Source organism: Pomacea canaliculata, linkage group LG7, assembly GCF_003073045.1.
Source record: "Pomacea canaliculata isolate SZHN2017 linkage group LG7, ASM307304v1, whole genome shotgun sequence".
In the NCBI taxonomy this organism is placed as follows: domain Eukaryota; kingdom Metazoa; phylum Mollusca; class Gastropoda; order Architaenioglossa; family Ampullariidae; genus Pomacea; species Pomacea canaliculata.
In genome coordinates this window covers 19,479,833-19,497,021 of record NC_037596.1, presented here as the reverse complement: position 1 = coordinate 19,497,021, position 17,189 = coordinate 19,479,833, and the positions used below count along the sequence as shown (strand labels likewise).

The window sequence follows — 17,189 nt, the reverse complement described above, 5'->3', positions numbered from 1 at the left end:
TGCAGACTGACTCTTACTTGTCGCTAAATTCGACGTTCTAAGTCTGCGTGCGTGTGTGTTTGTGTGTGTGTTTGTGTGATGTGTAATGTGTGGTGCGTGTGCGGTGTGAGTGTGTGTTCGTATTATCCTCTATGTATGTTACGTGCTATGTCTATGACCACACGAGGCCATTACATTGTTTGCAGATCGATGGCAGCCATCTTGGCGGAAGTGATGTCAGCAGCAGCGTAGCAACTCTTGTGAACGGATATGCCTGGTTACGTCCCCTGCCAGGAGACACGCTACGGACTAATCACTCCTTGCCGCAGGTCAGGTCACGTGACAGTGTGGTGAACTCGCGCCGATGGATGTCTGGTAATCGTGCTCGCTGTCTAACCGCATTCACTCACGTGCGCACACACAAACACACAAACACAAACACACAGTCACGTGATGATAACCGTCGAGATGACGTGGCCTACAATGTGTTTCAGGTGGTGGTGTATGTTAATGACGTACCCACGTCATGTGCTGACGGTGCCAACTGTTCGTTTACCTGGAGGACGGAATTTACACCTGTCATCACAGGAGTCTCCCCCACTCTAGGTGACACAATCTTGATGTGACACTTCATGTGACACAAACATTTGACGTGACACATACTTTGAGTTTCACTTCGTATGACACACTGACACGTGTGTGGCCAACACGCATACGACCAGGTGTAGACGTAGATGTAGATGAGATGATAACATCGCACACATCGTTAACATTTTTGTCACCTGTGTACTCAATGTCTTTACAGGGAAACGAGGTGACGTGCTGACTGTCACTGGAACCGGCTTTGCTGACACGGATAACGAGGTGACGATAGGTGACGTGCAGTGCTCTGTGACGTCCCAGACGGCAACCGCTGTGGTGTGCACCCTGCCTGCTGGACCAGGAGGCCCGTGGCCTGTCAAGGTTTACGTACCGGGCAAGGGGAGCGCTTCCGGTTCAGCGAATTTCACCTTCCAGTCCATTGTGTCCAGCATTTCGCCGGCTTCCGGCAGCACGGCAGGTACGTCACGTGACATGAGCTGAGAATTTTCTCTTTTTTTAGCTTTCACCTGAGTAAAAGGTAACTGTGCGACTGTGTCCAAACTGTAGCTGCTAGACTGCGCGTTCTTTATCCTTAGACTATTTCCTTCCTGCAAAGTCCACTCTGGAAACGTCATCAGTCACGTGACTAAAGGAATCGCTGTGTGTAATGAGGTGTGGGAAGAAGGAGTGTTGAGACAGAGATTACGTGAGATGCTGACGTCACTTTGCAGGAGGACTGTCACTGAACATCAGCGGCGAGGGCTTCTCTTCTCGTGACGTCGTCACCATTGAAGGAAGGACCTGTGACATCACGTCGTGGACCTCGACTCGCATCGTGTGCACGCTTCCGGCTGCAGTAAGAACTTGTCACGTCACTCCTTTGATCCCTTCTCAAGCGTCACTCAACCTCGTGACATGGACTAGTGCTGGCAGGCAATGTAGTTTAATACAATGTCAGTGCAGTTGATGGCGTGCCGTCACAATAGTTCATGTCATCAGTGACGTGAAGGGACCTGTGCGTTAGTAATGACCTCAGCATCATTGCTGAACTAGTGTTCTCAAGCATCATCTTCATTCATCTCTTGCTGTGTACGTGCACCTAACATGTTTTTGTGTTGCTAGGCAACTACTGATGGCGGTATTGCTGATGTCATCGTGTCACAACCTACCAGCAACCTGTCAGGACTGACATTTACTTACAACACGTCACTGACTCCTGTCATCACTGACGTCACACCTACCGTCGCCCATGCATGGGGTCAGAGTTCATTTACTGGCTGAATCAATTAATTTAATTAAGTGGCCATTGACGGACGGACGGACGGACGGACGCACGGACACTTGAGTGACGTACAACGTGCAAAGCTGTGTGTGTGTGAGTCTGAGTTACAGTTCACAAACGTCACTATAGTGCGAGTGATAAAGACGAAAGGCGTGTTCAGCTCACTGACTCTCTGTGTAACAGGTGGCGAACACGTGACCATCACGGGCAGCGGCTTCACTGGACACGTCCGAGTATTTTTCGATCAGGAGGAAGTAACTATCAGGTCTTCTACAGGAGGGGAGATAATCGTAGAACTTCCGCCCTTGCGTCCACGCTCATACGCTGTGCGACTTTTTGTGGAGGGCATTGGACTGGCGGACACAAGGTACACACAGACACACAGACACAAGGTACACACACACAGACACACAGACACACACACTGACGCTAATACAGACACACAGGCAAGCACAGAAAAAGTGGAGTCTGTGTGAGTGTGTGTGAGAGAGTGTGAGTGTGTGTGTTTGTTTTAGAGAAAAGATTGTGAGTGTGTGTGTGTGAGACAGAGACCCTCAGTTCCTTAGCACGTCACCAGTAATTCTCAAGTGAGTGCTCGTCCTTTTCTGCTAAGTGACGGCTAATGTGACGTTTTTGCAGAGTTCACTCCGTTCCTAACGTCACTGTAACGCTAAAGGTGACGTCCGTGACGCCACTGCTGGGCTCCCTGTATGGCGGCACCGACGTGACGCTGGAGGGACAGGGCTTCGGCACCAACGCCAGTCAGGTGCAGGTGTTGGTGGGAAAGGTGTGTGCGGTGCAGGAGGTCACGGACAACCGCATTAAGTGTCGTGTCGGGTACACCGGCAACACCTTCGTCGTCACCAACCAGGGTGTGCACACCTGTAAGTGAACTGCTTTGACTTCCCGAAGGTGTCAGCCAGCGTGACGAGTCTTTAATGTGTAGCTTGTGACATCGTGCGACAGGAAAGGACAAGATAGATGTGGTTAGCCATATATATATACCATACATATACACACATCAACCCACAGTTGTGTCTGTGTGCTTAAACAAAATGTTTTCTGGCTGGCTGGGTGGCTGGGTGGGTGGCTGGGTGGCTGGCTGTCATCATGAAGTATATCTGTATACCGAGATGTTGCTGTTACCTGAAGCACGTCATCAGGTGATGCTGCACCTGTAGTAGTGATTACCTGTATCCTCCCCAGACTACGACTTCACGCCCAAGCAGCTGACCATCCAAGTGGGCGACTGCGTGCGCTGGACGTGGACCACGCCTTTCTTCGTCTCTGACATCGCCTTCGCCATCAGACAGACAGACAGCGACACCAGCGTCCTCACAACCGACGACGGCTTCGCTTCGCCTGGTCCGCGATCGCGCAATGGTGAGGGAGGGAAGGGGGAGAGACAGGGTCAGGGTGACAGACAATGAGAGAGTGATATAGACACAGACATATAGTCCTATATAGACACAGACATACGCGATATAGTGACCTATAGACACAGGCATATAGTTCAATACAGACACAGACATATAGCCCTATAGTGAACTATAGACAGAGACATATAGTCCTATAGGGAAGTATAGACACAGACATACATAATGTAGTGAACCATAGACACATACTTATAGTCATATAGTGAAGTACAGTTACAGACATATGTCATATAGTGAAGTATAGGCACAGACATACAACGAGAAAAGAAAGTGTTTTGACACATACTATTACAGACAGCGTCATATAGAGGAGTATAGACACATGCATACCGTCATATAGACAATATAGGAGGGACAATGATGGCTTACTAGTCCCTAGCGGGAAATTGAAAAAGAATTTATCTATAACAGCACAAAGACATAGAGATGTGGATAACAACACGTGAACATATAATGGATGAATAGCGCCACAGACATAAAAATACAGGAATATAGGAATAGACACAGCAACATATAAGCACAATATATATGTATATGTGTGTGAGTATATCGAAACAATAGAGATGTGCATAACAAGCGACCATATAATGGAAGAATAGAAGTACACACTGACGTACACGTTGAGAAACCGACAGACGGACACCTACATAATCTTGACGTCACTTGATTCCTGCTTGTGACGTCACAGGAATGTACACGCACTGCTTTAACGTGGCGGGAGACTACTCCTACTGGAGCGGCTACCTCAACGACTACAACAACAACTACATCAGGGGTCAGGTCAGGGTCAGGCCTCGCCCCAACAGTCTGGCCGACATCCGGGTCAGCATCTCAGGCATGGAGGCTGACTACGATACAGGTGAGCTAGCGTGGCGGCAATCCACAGGTTACAGGTAAGTAAGTACACCTCTGACGTACTGGGGTCTGACTGTCCACAAGAGTTCTGTCCCCTCTGTAGTTGTCCTGACCATCAAGGGGTCATCACATTTCCTCAGGAGTCCAGTCGTCAAGTCTGGCTGCTATTGCGTGTCGCCTGATGAAGTTTTGCAAGAACTGCGAGTAAACTTCACGACAAAGCAAACAACGGTTTTCTATTTAAAATGGCGGAAGCTTTAAGACAAAGATAATTGTGTGTGATCAGTCCTATTTATGTCCCTTTGGCCTTCCACCTACCCATCCAACATGTTGTCCATCACGTGAAGTACAATTTGTCATCTCGGGTCATTTCTTTTTCAGCAGCCTCTACGAATTCCTCGTCATCAGAGTCCGGCACCTGTCAGCCCCAAGAGGGTCCGCTGGTGAACTGTACTCCCCAAGTCTTGACTCGCGATACCAGCTTCTTCCAGTTTCAGTACGACGTGTGCGTCACGCCATACGTCACCGGCATCAGCCGACGTAACGCCACCACACGTGATGACGTTGTCCTGACTGGCCAGGGCTTCGGTGACGAACTGTGTCAGAATGAGGTGGGGGTCGAGTCTGTGACACACTGGCAACATTCACGTGCTGTCTACGCACGCGCACATACAATGCGTGTTTACCTGCGGCACAAAAATACACAAACAAACATGTCAACACAAACATATTTGGACGTCCCAACAAACTGCTTTGTTAACTTTCTTCATATTTTTTTTTTTTCACAGGTTACCTTTGGGTCGATTGGTCGGGGTGACGTCTCCGCAGTGACATCAGACAGTCTGACGTTCTCCATCTCGACCACCGGCCCTCCACCCGTGGCCTCATCCGAGTACGTGGCTGTGCGCGTCAGTAACCTTGGCAACGCCCTGGTGGCGGTGGCTGGAGAACCGGGCAGACGTCTCCGTCTCCTCCCAGCCATCTGGAGTGTGACCCCCAGCAGGGGGTCGAGAGCTGGCGGGACGACCGTTACACTCACCGGCAGCGGCCTGACCCCGAGGGCGGACAGTGTCATGGTGAGGATCAAGTCGTGCAGCCAAACACACACACACACCAACGACCTCAGCAAATTAAGTGAAAAATAATCAAAGAAAGTAGAGAGGTAGGAAGTGTGTACGCAGAAGACACAGAGCAAGGGAGACTATTGGATTAAAAGATTGTTAAGGCGCCAGTTGAACGTCACTATTGAGAACATCAGCATCCTTCGTGCTACGCTATTCTTTTGCGGGTGCGTGCGTGTGTGTGGTATGCCTTACTTTGCATAATGTGTGTGTGTGTGTGTCTTACTGCAGGTTACCATTGGTCAAGGCATGTGCTCCGTGATATCCGCTTTAGACACGGAAGTGACGTGTAAGACTGCTGCATCTGACGTCAGTGTGGTGAGTCGAGTCAGGAAACGTTTGTTCAATCGTTAATTACAGTCTTTACCACAATTAAACACTCAGCGTTGGACACGTTACAACACAAACCCTTTCTGATTGGTTGGTCACATGCTCGCCTACTGCAAGTCTCTTGACACTCATGACACGTTCAGTTGTGACGTTCTAAGAAAAAGGACACGTGTGACATTGAGTTTTAAATGTTCAGGATGCCACGTACATATTACGTAGACGTCGTAGAGGGTTGGATGTGATGGAAATCTGGAACCAAATGTGACGTAGAAATGTAGTTACGTGACCTTAACGGAGAATTAACGTATCCACAGAACACGACTGTGTCAGTTGTGACGTACGTGGGTGTGACGGCGATCCCCGTGCAGTGCTTAGACGGCGCCTGCAGCTTCGAGTACGCTGATGACGTCACACCACGCGTCTACAACGTGAGCCCGGCGTCCATCAACTCCTCTAACGTCACCATAACGATCATCGGGGAGCGTTTTGGGAGCGATGTTAGCAACGTCACAGTGAATGTAGGGGGCGCAGTGTGCGCGGTCGTCAGCGCCAGTGACTCGGAAGTCCAGTGCATCCTGGGAAATGTAGCCGCGGGTCGCTACAGCCCTCAGGTGAGCATCTTCGTCTTGTCACAGGGAGGTCGTGTGTGTGAGTTGACAAGATAATGATATCAATCATGATGGCGACATTAATAATGCAGTCATGTGACGTAATATCACAGTTTTCCGTGTGTGTCTTGACTCCTAAAGGGTGGAGTCGCACCCCGAATAGGCTGACGTGTACACAATACTGGTGGAGACCGGTTCTTTGAAGGCCTTAATTTTTCCAGCTTGAACTTGTTTCCAATTTCATCTCCCAGCGATGACGCACGGAGACGAGGATGTGACGTGTGATAGTGTGTAGCAATGCGTGTAGCAATGATTATTTGTTGCTCCTCCCACTACCGGTAGAGGTGGAGTGAGAGTCCGTAGGGAAGTAGAAGGACGGAGTGAAGGTTGATTAGATGATAGATGGAGCGAGGGTAGTAAGGGGAGTAAACGCGATTAACAGAATTACAAGTAATCAGAGGATAGCTACAGCTACTCACTGTCGTCCGTGGTGACTTCACGTTGATATTAATGAGGAAAGTAAAAATGACTATACATACATTCCTGTCAGAGAAACAAAGACGAGTGAAGATGTAACTAGCTGTTAGCTGCGCCGCGGGTCAAAGCGTGGTTGTGACGTGTTTTTCTGCTTGCAGGTGACTGTTGAAGGTAAGGGCCTGGCCTCGGTAAGTTCTAACACATACGTCACGAGTGAGGCCGTCATCACTCAAGTCTCGCCCACACAAGGCAGCCTTCACGGCGGAACTGACGTCACAATTACGGGCTTTGGCTTCAGCCAGTCGACTTCTGTGACGATTGGTGGCACCACCTGTCTCGTGACGTCACGCACGGCCACAGAAATGACATGCGTGACATCCGGCCACACGGCTGGCCAAGCTCAACTGAGAGTGACGTCAAATGACGTGAACTTTCCCGAACAGGTGTTTACTTACAGCAAATCGATGACGCCGGAAGTGACATCCGTGAACCCCTCAACGGGCCAGGCCAACACGCACGTCACTATCACAGGGAGCCACTTCTCTTCCAACGCTAACGACAACATCGTCACCATCGGCAACCAGACTGCTACTGTGACGTCAGCCAGCACGACGTCACTACAAGTCACGGTGGGCAGTCACGTGACAGCGACCGTCCCAGTAGTCGTGCGCGTCCTGGGGTTGGGCCAGTCAGGGAGTGACATCACGTTCACCTATCAGCTGGGACCCGTGGACATAAGTCCGACCAGAGGTAATGATTCCACTCACACCTGTATCCACACCTGTTGATTGGAATAATGAAGGAACATCTGAGGAACTTGAAGTCATTGACCTGTATGAGCGAACGATAATTAGTTGACGTTCCTAATTAGTAAGTAATATTAGCTCATTAGCAGGAATACTGTCAACCCTAAACAGTTTATTTTACTAAAATCACATTTGTATTCTATGATGTGTGTCGAGCTGCCGGCAGTTCCATATCTTTGCCTTCAGTCATCCAGTGACGTCATCAATTGGTTTTTTTTTTTTCCTCTGTCTCAGGAACCACGGCCGGTGGTCAGACGGTCACGCTGACCGGAAGTGGCTTCTTGCCGGGCGCCACTAACGTCATCATCTGCCAGTCAGCCTGCAAGCCCCTCCCCTCTACTCCCACCACCTCCACGGCGCACGTCTGCTCCACACCACCTGCCGCAGGTAAGTAGTGAGCGTGACGGTGTGAACCCTCAGGTAACACCGTAACTTTGAAGGTGACTTCACCTCTCACCTCAATACAGGTGTCAGCGAACGTTACAAACCAGACGGCAGCGTCGACACGAACCGTACGTTTGTGACGTGCTGACGCCACTGAGCAGTTGTCCTTGTCAGAGAAGCAGCTTTTGGCTGTCTGAGGTCACGTTTTACTGGCTCTCTGAGGTGACGTACACTGTAACGTACATCATTGTTTACACGAGAAATAAACATAGTTACACTTGTTTCTGATGTTATTTTGTGCCATAGGGAAAGACAGAAGGTCACACGTTGACCGTTGAAATGTTACGTCACAATAAACGCACGAGGTGAAACATTTCAGCAGAGTTGTTTAGAGTGAGTAAAGCTCAGCCTACTCTTTACAAACGGAGGGACTGACATCGTTCCTGCTTTTTATCTACAGAGGGTGCTACGACCGTTTGTAACGTCACTGTCTCCGTGAACAACGTGACACAGACGTCTGCATCCCAGTACACGTACAGTCCTGACGTCACGCCAACAGTTGAGAGCGTGTCACCGACAAGAGGGGGGACAGCCGGGGGCACAGTCATCACAGTCACTGGCAGAGGATTTGGGTCAGTCGCTGACCTCCTTTTGCCGTTAATGATTTTGGGTTTAGATGTAGAGTTTGTGATGTCACAACAACAACTGACATTGTGTGATTGTGTGTTTGTCAACGTGTTTGTTAGCGATTGTGTGTGTGTGTGTGCACGCAGTTGAGTCTAATGAAGTTCCTCTCCCCACTTGTTGTCGGTGAGAAGTGAGCATGACTAATGTCACGTCACCTCTGTTTATTTCGAGAACAGGTCAACTGTGGCTGACGTCGCCGTGACGGTAGGTGACGTCGCGTGTGATGTCATGACCGTGACTGATAGTCGTCTGACGTGTCAGACCAACGCCTCCCGCTCCGGTAAAGCCGATGTGAACGTCAACATCCGGGGCTTTGGAAACGCTATCAGGGTGGGTTACAAGTCGATCAGTGCACACAATTCTTGATTGTAACATCATAGTAACGTCACTGGTCATAGTAACTGCTTGTCGTTTGGACAAGTACAGGTGTAATCTCTTACCTCTCAACACGTGTCTTGTCTTGATTGTCACTTTAGTAATTAACTGTCAGCACGTGATTGTCTTGATTGTCACTTTAGTAATTAACGCGCTAAGAGAAGTCCATTGACCTGACGGACATCAGCTGACCTAAGCCCTTCTTTGGGTACATGTAACACACCTGAGCACAGCTGTGTAGACGAGCTCGGTGACGTGTAATGTATATACACACACACACGCACGTACACACACGCACACAGCCACTAACCCTAACCCTGTCTCGTTGTCACCATGGTGACGCTGTTGCCTGGTTACAGCGCGCGGGAGCTGTGTTCTGGTACATCGACTTGTGGTCATCGCGCTTTACATGGGGCGGAGAAAACCCGCCGGTAGAGGGCGACCTTGTCGTCATTCAAAAGGGTCAGATCCTGCTGCTAGACGTCAGCACGCCGAGACTGGCTTCCTCTTGATACAGGGTAGGTGTTACGTCACAATCGGTACAGGGTAGTGTTTACGTCACAGTCGATACAGGGTAGGTTTTACATCACACGTGATACGTGTTAGCTGTCACATCGCAGGCGTTACAGGGTAGGTGCTACATTACAGATGTAGGTAATGGGTATGTAACAGGGTAGGTGTTACATCACAGTCGGTACGGGACAGGTGTAACATCACAGTAGGTACAGGGCAGGTGTTACATCACAGTAGATACAGGGTAGATGTTTACTTTGCTAGAGCTACGACAGTAACTATTGTGTGTGACTGACATATCTCGATGCCGTGCTCTTGTGTCATGACATGACCTATGTGTAGGTTCGCTGATATTCGACGAGGCCAACCTTGAGCTGCATGCTGACAACATCCTCATCACAGACGGAGGAGCACTGCAGGTAGCCGTTGACTGTCAGTCTGTCCGCTGTATGGCATGTTGCACGCACTAGAGGCACCAGTAACGGTTACAACTTGCTACAAACGTGTTTGGGAATTTAATCGTTTTCGCTTCCACGTGACCGCTTTGCATCGGTTGACTGATGGCGGGTAGAGCATTGAAAGTGTCGTCTGCTGCAGGTGGGAACAGAAGCGGCGCCTTTTCCTCCCGCCTTCACCGCCAAGATCGTGCTGCACGGCCATCTCAACTCGCAGGAACTGCCTATCTACGGCACCAAGGTGCTGGCCCTGCGCAACGGCACCCTGGACCTGCATGGTCAGTGAGTGGGTCAGTGAGTGGGTAGTGAGGGGGTTAGTGAGTGGGTAGTGAGGGGTCAGTGAGTGGGTAGTGAGGGGTAGTGAGGGGTAGTGACGGGGTAGTGACGGGGTTAGTGGGGCCGTTAATAAGGGTGTTAGTGAGGGGAGTAGTGAGGGTTAGTGAGGCGGTCAATAAGGAGGCGAGTGAAGGGGTTAGTGAGGGTGTCCCCTGTGTCGTTCATATAATACTTCATTACATGTTTGCTCACTAATGTAGAGCGACATCCACTTAATAATGTCTTGTGTCGTGTGTCATCCACACTGGGTGCTCCGTGTGCTGCAGGTCATCCCACACCAGTCACGTGGACAAAGCTGGCCGGCAGTGCTCATGCTGGTGACACCCAGATCTCGCTGATCACCCCGGTGAACTGGCAGGTGAGACACCGCGACCCGCGATTTCACTGGTTGACCTGTGAGAGCCGGGGATGCGCTGTATGGCCATCTCACCACTTGTACCACACATTGTTTGTTGACACAAGATGTCGCACATCCACCGGAACTGTAGTATCTACACGTGCACCTAGTGGCTGTCACTATTCACTGCTACACACACAAGCACAGAGGCACACACACACACACAAGCACACACACACACAAGCACACACACAAGCGCACACACACTCACACACACTCACACACTCACACATCCACTGACGAGAAATATTTGATCATTTCCGACTTACATCCTGTAATGAGGATTTGATGATCCACTATGAAACACTTTCTTGACAGACTTTAATTAAATATACTCTGTTGTGTTGGCCTTCAAATAATTAGCCATCTTTGTGTGACGTAGGTCGGCGACGAGGTGGTGCTGCCCTCTACTGGACACCGGCACAGTCAAATCGAGAACGAGGTCCGTACGATAGCGGGGGTCAGCGCTGACGGCCTGACCTTGACCTTAGCCAAACCTTTGACTTACGACCACGTGACTGTGAGACAAGAGTTCAGTGAGGGCGGTGAGGTGTGGACACTGGACCTGCGGGGGGAGGTGGGGCTGCTCACCCACAACGTCAGGGTGCAGGGCTCCGTCAACGACGCCTGGTCCACAGCCATCCCGGCCTGCCAGAAGGGCTTCGACACAGGTGAGAAAGTGTCTGAGACAGGTAAATAGTCTGACACAGGTGAGAAACTGTCTGAGACAGGTAAATAGTCTGAGACAGGTGAGAAAAGTCTGATACAGGTGACAAATACTCTAACAGAGATGAGAAATATTATTGTTCAGGTGAGAAACATTCTGCTACAGATGTGTAAGCACAGTTTGATTGGATGGAAGGCCATGCAATGTATGCCAGGTAAACGCAATCCATCGAGGGGAGACAGGTGTCGGTAGTAACTAAGGACACAGCCAGAGTCCTCTAGAGTCGGTCTCACGATAGTATATGTGGAGGTTATTTACGAAGCCGGTAACGGTGTTTGCAAACCGACATTTTATTGTTTGCACGCGTCACATCTCGTTGTGTTCTCGCTGTGCAGGAGAGTTCGCCGTGCAAACGTGTTTCCAAGGACGCTTCGGGGCCGAGACGAGCAGCGACCAGTTCGGTGCACACATCATGGCGCATGCGCCAGCACGTGACTCGGGGGCCGCCGTCCTACGTCTGAGCTACGTGCAGGTGTCGCACGCCGGACAGGCCTTCCGCCTGGGGCGCTACCCGGTGCACGCGCACCTCAACGGCGACATGAGCGCCTCCTATGTCCGCGGTCTCGCCATCTTCAACAGCTTCAACCGCGCCGTCAACATCCACGGCTCCTCCAACCTCCTCGTCGAACACGTGGTAAGCAGCTTGGGGAGGCTGCGAGAGGATGCGAGTTTAGACATCCGGGGTCTATGCCCTGACATGTTTTGTTGCTGGACATCGCAGTGTCTGTCATGATCTATGTCACGTGACAGGTTTTGTACAACATCATGGGAGGCGCTTTCTTTCTGGAGGACGGCATTGAAACCAACAACACCTTCCAGTACAACCTCGCTGTTTTCGTCATTCCTTCGTCGTCGCTACGTAACGATGACATCACGCCCGCGGCCTTCTGGGTGACGAACCCCAACAACGTCATCATTCACAACGCTGCCGCGGGTGGCTCGCACTTCGGGTACTGGTACCGCCTGAAGGACAACCCCGAGGGACCCAGCTTCACGGCCAGCATCTGCCCCAAGCACGTGCCTCTGGGAAGGTCAGCTATTTTTAGCACGAACTCTGGAAACGTCTTATTCCTCGTTATACGGACAGAACGTTTACATGTTGTAATGTTGTTATGACAAAAGCTAAAATGTAATGCTAACATAATGAAGTGTTATTGCTATGCTAACATAATGCAAACCTTATACAATACTCTCGTTCTTCTGACATAATTTTGCCCTCGTGCCATGGTGATGGACAGTTGCTCATAGTCTAATGTAATGATGTGGATACAATGTTATTCTGTTAGTCTGACGTAATGTAATGTGGATGATGTGCTCTTACCATGAAGGTGACATAGTGTGACACTGCCATGTTTCACTGTTGTCGTTATGCAACTGTCATGTGCCTACAGGAGGCATGTGAGGGACAGTGTGTCTACTGGAGGTTTATCTTCTACGATTAGTTTTTGGTTTTCAGCAGCTGCGGGCTAAAGTTTGACGTGTGATGTGATGTCTGCTTATCTAGGTTCGAAAACAACTCGGCGCACTCGCTGGGTCACTTCGGTCTCTGGATCTTTGAGAATTACTTCCCCCACAAGGATGGCAGCTGTGACGCAAACGCCCAAACCCAGGTACGTCACGCTAGGCAAGACAATCTGCAGGTGGTAACGTCTTACTGTGACGTTACATCAGCCACTGCACAGAATGTTTTCCTCTGAACAGATTTTTAGAAAAAAAGTGAACGGAGTTGTTTCATGCAGTTTAGTCAGTTGATTGAAGATCAACAACAACATCTGTAAATAATTGTTGTTACATGATCTGAGAGTTGCATCGTGCTGCCACCCGACAGCCGACCAACACTAGACACAGCTGTAGTTTGATAAAACAGTATTTATTAAACATGAACACAAGCCAACTGACTACTTAAAACCCCGGATGTGCCCTCACGGGAACTCAGCCTGCTCCTCCGCTGTACTGCCTGAGGTCGACGCCAAGCTTTCATGCACTATTTGCACCAAACTCTGTGGCAGGTGGCCGTTTTCCGGGGGCTGACGGCGTGGAACTGTGACAAGGGGGCTGAGGGGGTCAACACGGGATCCGTGCAGTTTCACGACTTCGTGTTGGTCAACAACGAGAAGGCTGGGTACGAGGGCAAACTCATCCTCCATACCTCCCAGTATGACGTCACCGCCGGTCCGCTTCTCAAGAACGCGCGCATCGTGGCGCACCTGGGAAGTGGGTAAGTTATCTGTAGCTGACAGAAATATACCTTACCTGTAACCCACAGGTAGACAGACTGCCTGCAGCCTGTAAGACAGTAAGTTTTCTGTAGCTGACAGAAATATAGCTTACCTGTAACCCACAGGTAGACAGACTGCCTGCAGCCTGTAAGACAGTAAGTTATCTGTAGCTCACACAACTACACCTTACCTGCACAGGTGGACAGATTACGTACAACCTTCAGGTAAACTGCTGGCTGCCAGGTAACAGCGATGGTAACGGAATATTCCTGGGATAAACTGGATTGTGTAAGGATGTGACTGCAATGTGGCTGTCTGTGACTTAGCCTAGAGTGACATGTTTCACTGACGACATCCAGTCACCGCCAGTGTTTGTTGACGTCACACGTACTGGTGACGTGCAGGTTGCGGCAAGAAGGTGACGTACAATGCATGCAGTCCGGGGTGGTGCTGCCCTTCCTTGACGGCTTCATGGTGCTGGACACGCACTTCTACAACTTCAACCGCAGCACGTGCGCAGCCTTTGCCTTCACGCGCATCATCGGCACGTGTGTTCACATCTGCGGCGGCTTCCGCTACGTCACCTCCGGACTGAGCTTCAGCGAGTCGCCACAGAAGGTTGCGTCCGCTCCTTTGTCTCACCACGACTTTTATTTTTGCTTACTTTACTTAGTCCTTAGTCAGTATGGCAGGAGCTGGCTTTAGCTGGTTGGCTTGCTTAGTGTTTTGGTTGTTGATCCTGATTTGCTCCATGGATTTAGCTATTTTAGTTACGTTAGCTTATTGCTAGCTGTTGGATTAAACTATTGATTGTTTTGGCGGTTGATTAAGCGATTAAGGATTATACGGTCAGTGACCCCATCCTGCACCTATAGCCTCTCACACATACGTCCTGACACTAGCAGAATAGCTGAATTGTCTGCCCCTCCCCTCTATCCTGGCGTCGACTGCCATCTTCACCACCTCCTTCACACTGTTACGTGGGTAAATGTCAGTTTTGTTGTACTCATAGTCCCACACCGAGGCTACATTCTTATCATAATTAAGATCTGTATGAGCTCTGTTGTCCCAGGTTAAAAGGCTGTAAACAATCTGTAAACAAGCATATATACATTGTATATATAATGTGCCTGAAGGCAGTGACTGTCACCCTGTGTAGCTTTGTTGACGGCGCATTTTTATCAAAGTAACTCAGTAGAACACTGCTGTTGGCTCCTTGTATCCACACCATCCATTTTGTAACGGACCTGATGACGTGCAGGTCAGATTCGAGTGGGAGTCCGAGGGCGTCATCCATGACATGGACGGCTCTCTGACCGGCTCGCCCAACTACAAGGTCATCCCGACCACCGGCACCCTGCCCCCCGACCACTGCTCCACTAGCGCCGCCATGTCGGTGGGTGTGCAGGGCTCCGTGTGTGACGTCACGCTCCACTTCCATCGCTTTGCCTTCAACAACATCCTGCCCACCTCACTCTTGGCCAAGAATGCTCTCTTCTCCAACAAGGTGAGTTGGTGACGTGGTCAGCCCAGTGTCGCCTGCTGTCTCCTCCAACAAGATCTAATGTCGTGGTAGTTAGTTTTGTGTCGTCTGCTGTTTCTGTGACATCCGTTCGATGTCTGATACATAGTGTTGTCTATCTTTCAAAGGACTAGACCATAGAGTGATACAGCACAGCTACTGCTAGACTGTATTAGATGTGGTACATTTGACTGTGTGTGTGTGATTGCATGTGTGTGTGTCATTGCATGCATGCATGCGTGTGTGTGTGTGCAGCACGGGGTGACGACAGTGCAGTTCACCGACAAACACCTGACGCACCACAACGCCTGGATGACGGTGCTGGTGGATGGCTTGTGTTACGGACTGACCTTTGAGAACGGCGGTCAGATCACCAACGTCAGCTACGACAGCGTCTTCTACCAGTTCAACGTGAGTAGTCATCACTCACCTCATCCACCTTACTTCCACACACATAAATAGTGTAGGCGGTCTCACTACCAGCAACAAGACAAAGATATACACGTGCATGTAAATGACAGACTGTGAACAGCAGCCTTTAGTCAGCAGTGTACACACGGCTTTAACTGACAGAATGTAAGCTTGTCTTTAATTGGTAGTTAGTGATGAGGTGTGAACAAGGCCTTCTGTTTTCTTCTTCCCCTCTGTCGACTGCGTGATCTCAACACCCTGACGTTTCCATGGTGACAGCCAGGTGACGTGCTGTGCTTGAGACAAGCAGCCGACAAGCCGGACCGCTTCATGGTCAACGGTGTGACTGCCATCCCCATGTCCTCTGACCTGCCGGACATTCGTAACGCTTCGCACGGCCAGTGGTTCTACAACGAGACGGACAGACAGCTGGTGTACTACAGTACGTCACACTCACGTCACATTTCTCTGTTTGAATAAATACAAGTCGTAAGCTAAGGAAGTGTTATTTTATCAAAGTGTATTTCTGTCTTCAGTCAAGAGATAATCTCGCCTTGTGTGACTAAGAACTAAGAGTTTTGTCCCTTGAAATCTCTTGTAGTCAAGCGCGCGGCGCGTCGCAAGCGCTCAGTCATCGTGGCCTTGAGCGAGAACGACCTGAGCGTCAACCTGAGGGCGTACCGCTGTTACTATGACAACTGTCAGCCACCGCAAGACCCCGTGGCCGTGACCATGACCCCTGGTAACGCCATCCGCTGGTCGCAAACCTCGTCCTGGGACTGGCGCGGCAGCAAACCAGCTCAAGGCGAGAACGTCACCATCCCTAAAGGTAAGGCCTCCTACGTCTCCTCACGTTTAGGAAACAAAGTACGTCACGTCCGAAATGTCAAGGACGCGTGTGGTTACCCGTCAGTGCATCTATGTCGACTGACCTTTGGACACGAGCATTACAAATTTGAACTTCGACATCTGAAGTGGGACTTGACCTATATGGAATGTCTACATTTACGTTTTATTTACGGCGTCAAAGAGAAAAAAGATTGATTGTCGACAATTGATCACGCCATCACAGCAGAATCATTACTGAAGATTTATCTACGTCCACAATGATGATGTGTTACCGTGTTATTAACTCCGCCATCACAGAAAAATGTATATCGATGATTCCTATACGTCCTCAACAATACCTAATTATTAACGACATATTTACGTCCTCAACAATCCTAATTACTAACGATATATTTACGTCCTCAACAATCCTAATTACTAACGTCATATTTACGTCCTCAACAATCCTAATTACTAACGAAATTTACGTCGTCACAGATAAATGGCTGATTATCGACGAGGAGATTCCCCCGCTTGACTTCCTGGACATTAAGGGAGGACTGTCCGTGATGGAGAACTTTACGTCACTGCACGTCACACTTGAGGTCAACTACATCAAGGTCTCGGGGCGACTGGTGGTCGGGTGGCAGAATCTACCCTTCCGAGGAAAACTTCGTATTCGCCTAAGGGGAGACTATTCTACCCCACCGTACCCTGTCAATGATGGCGCACCTCTTGGAGCCAAGTTTCTCGGTAAAGTTTTGTTTGGTTTTAATTCGTTTTATCGAAACGATCTTTACAGTGTTGTTGACAACTGAGGTCATTGGTAAGATAGCCGAGAGAAATACAATATCATCAA

At 49.7% G+C, this 17,189-nt stretch overlaps 1 protein-coding gene across 1 annotated transcript in view; it reads left to right on the top strand.

Annotated features, from left to right (window-relative positions):
• The window catches only part of LOC112567506 (fibrocystin-L-like), a 60,756-nt gene that overhangs the window by 30,631 nt on the left and 12,936 nt on the right, over nucleotides 1-17,189 (top strand). The window contains 32 exon segments of the mRNA XM_025244199.1: nucleotides 186-308; nucleotides 474-585; nucleotides 785-1,039; nucleotides 1,293-1,417; nucleotides 1,684-1,819; nucleotides 2,027-2,210; nucleotides 2,483-2,727; nucleotides 3,050-3,226; nucleotides 3,968-4,138; nucleotides 4,516-4,745; nucleotides 4,923-5,210; nucleotides 5,487-5,573; nucleotides 5,900-6,196; nucleotides 6,829-7,420; nucleotides 7,711-7,863; nucleotides 8,321-8,492; nucleotides 8,724-8,877; nucleotides 9,282-9,444; nucleotides 9,778-9,854; nucleotides 10,033-10,168; nucleotides 10,493-10,584; nucleotides 11,006-11,294; nucleotides 11,686-11,984; nucleotides 12,101-12,381; nucleotides 12,855-12,960; nucleotides 13,360-13,568; nucleotides 13,974-14,187; nucleotides 14,831-15,076; nucleotides 15,347-15,502; nucleotides 15,782-15,944; nucleotides 16,104-16,331; nucleotides 16,829-17,083. Coding sequence (XP_025099984.1) covers nucleotides 186-308; nucleotides 474-585; nucleotides 785-1,039; nucleotides 1,293-1,417; nucleotides 1,684-1,819; nucleotides 2,027-2,210; nucleotides 2,483-2,727; nucleotides 3,050-3,226; nucleotides 3,968-4,138; nucleotides 4,516-4,745; nucleotides 4,923-5,210; nucleotides 5,487-5,573; nucleotides 5,900-6,196; nucleotides 6,829-7,420; nucleotides 7,711-7,863; nucleotides 8,321-8,492; nucleotides 8,724-8,877; nucleotides 9,282-9,444; nucleotides 9,778-9,854; nucleotides 10,033-10,168; nucleotides 10,493-10,584; nucleotides 11,006-11,294; nucleotides 11,686-11,984; nucleotides 12,101-12,381; nucleotides 12,855-12,960; nucleotides 13,360-13,568; nucleotides 13,974-14,187; nucleotides 14,831-15,076; nucleotides 15,347-15,502; nucleotides 15,782-15,944; nucleotides 16,104-16,331; nucleotides 16,829-17,083 — 6,415 coding nt within the window.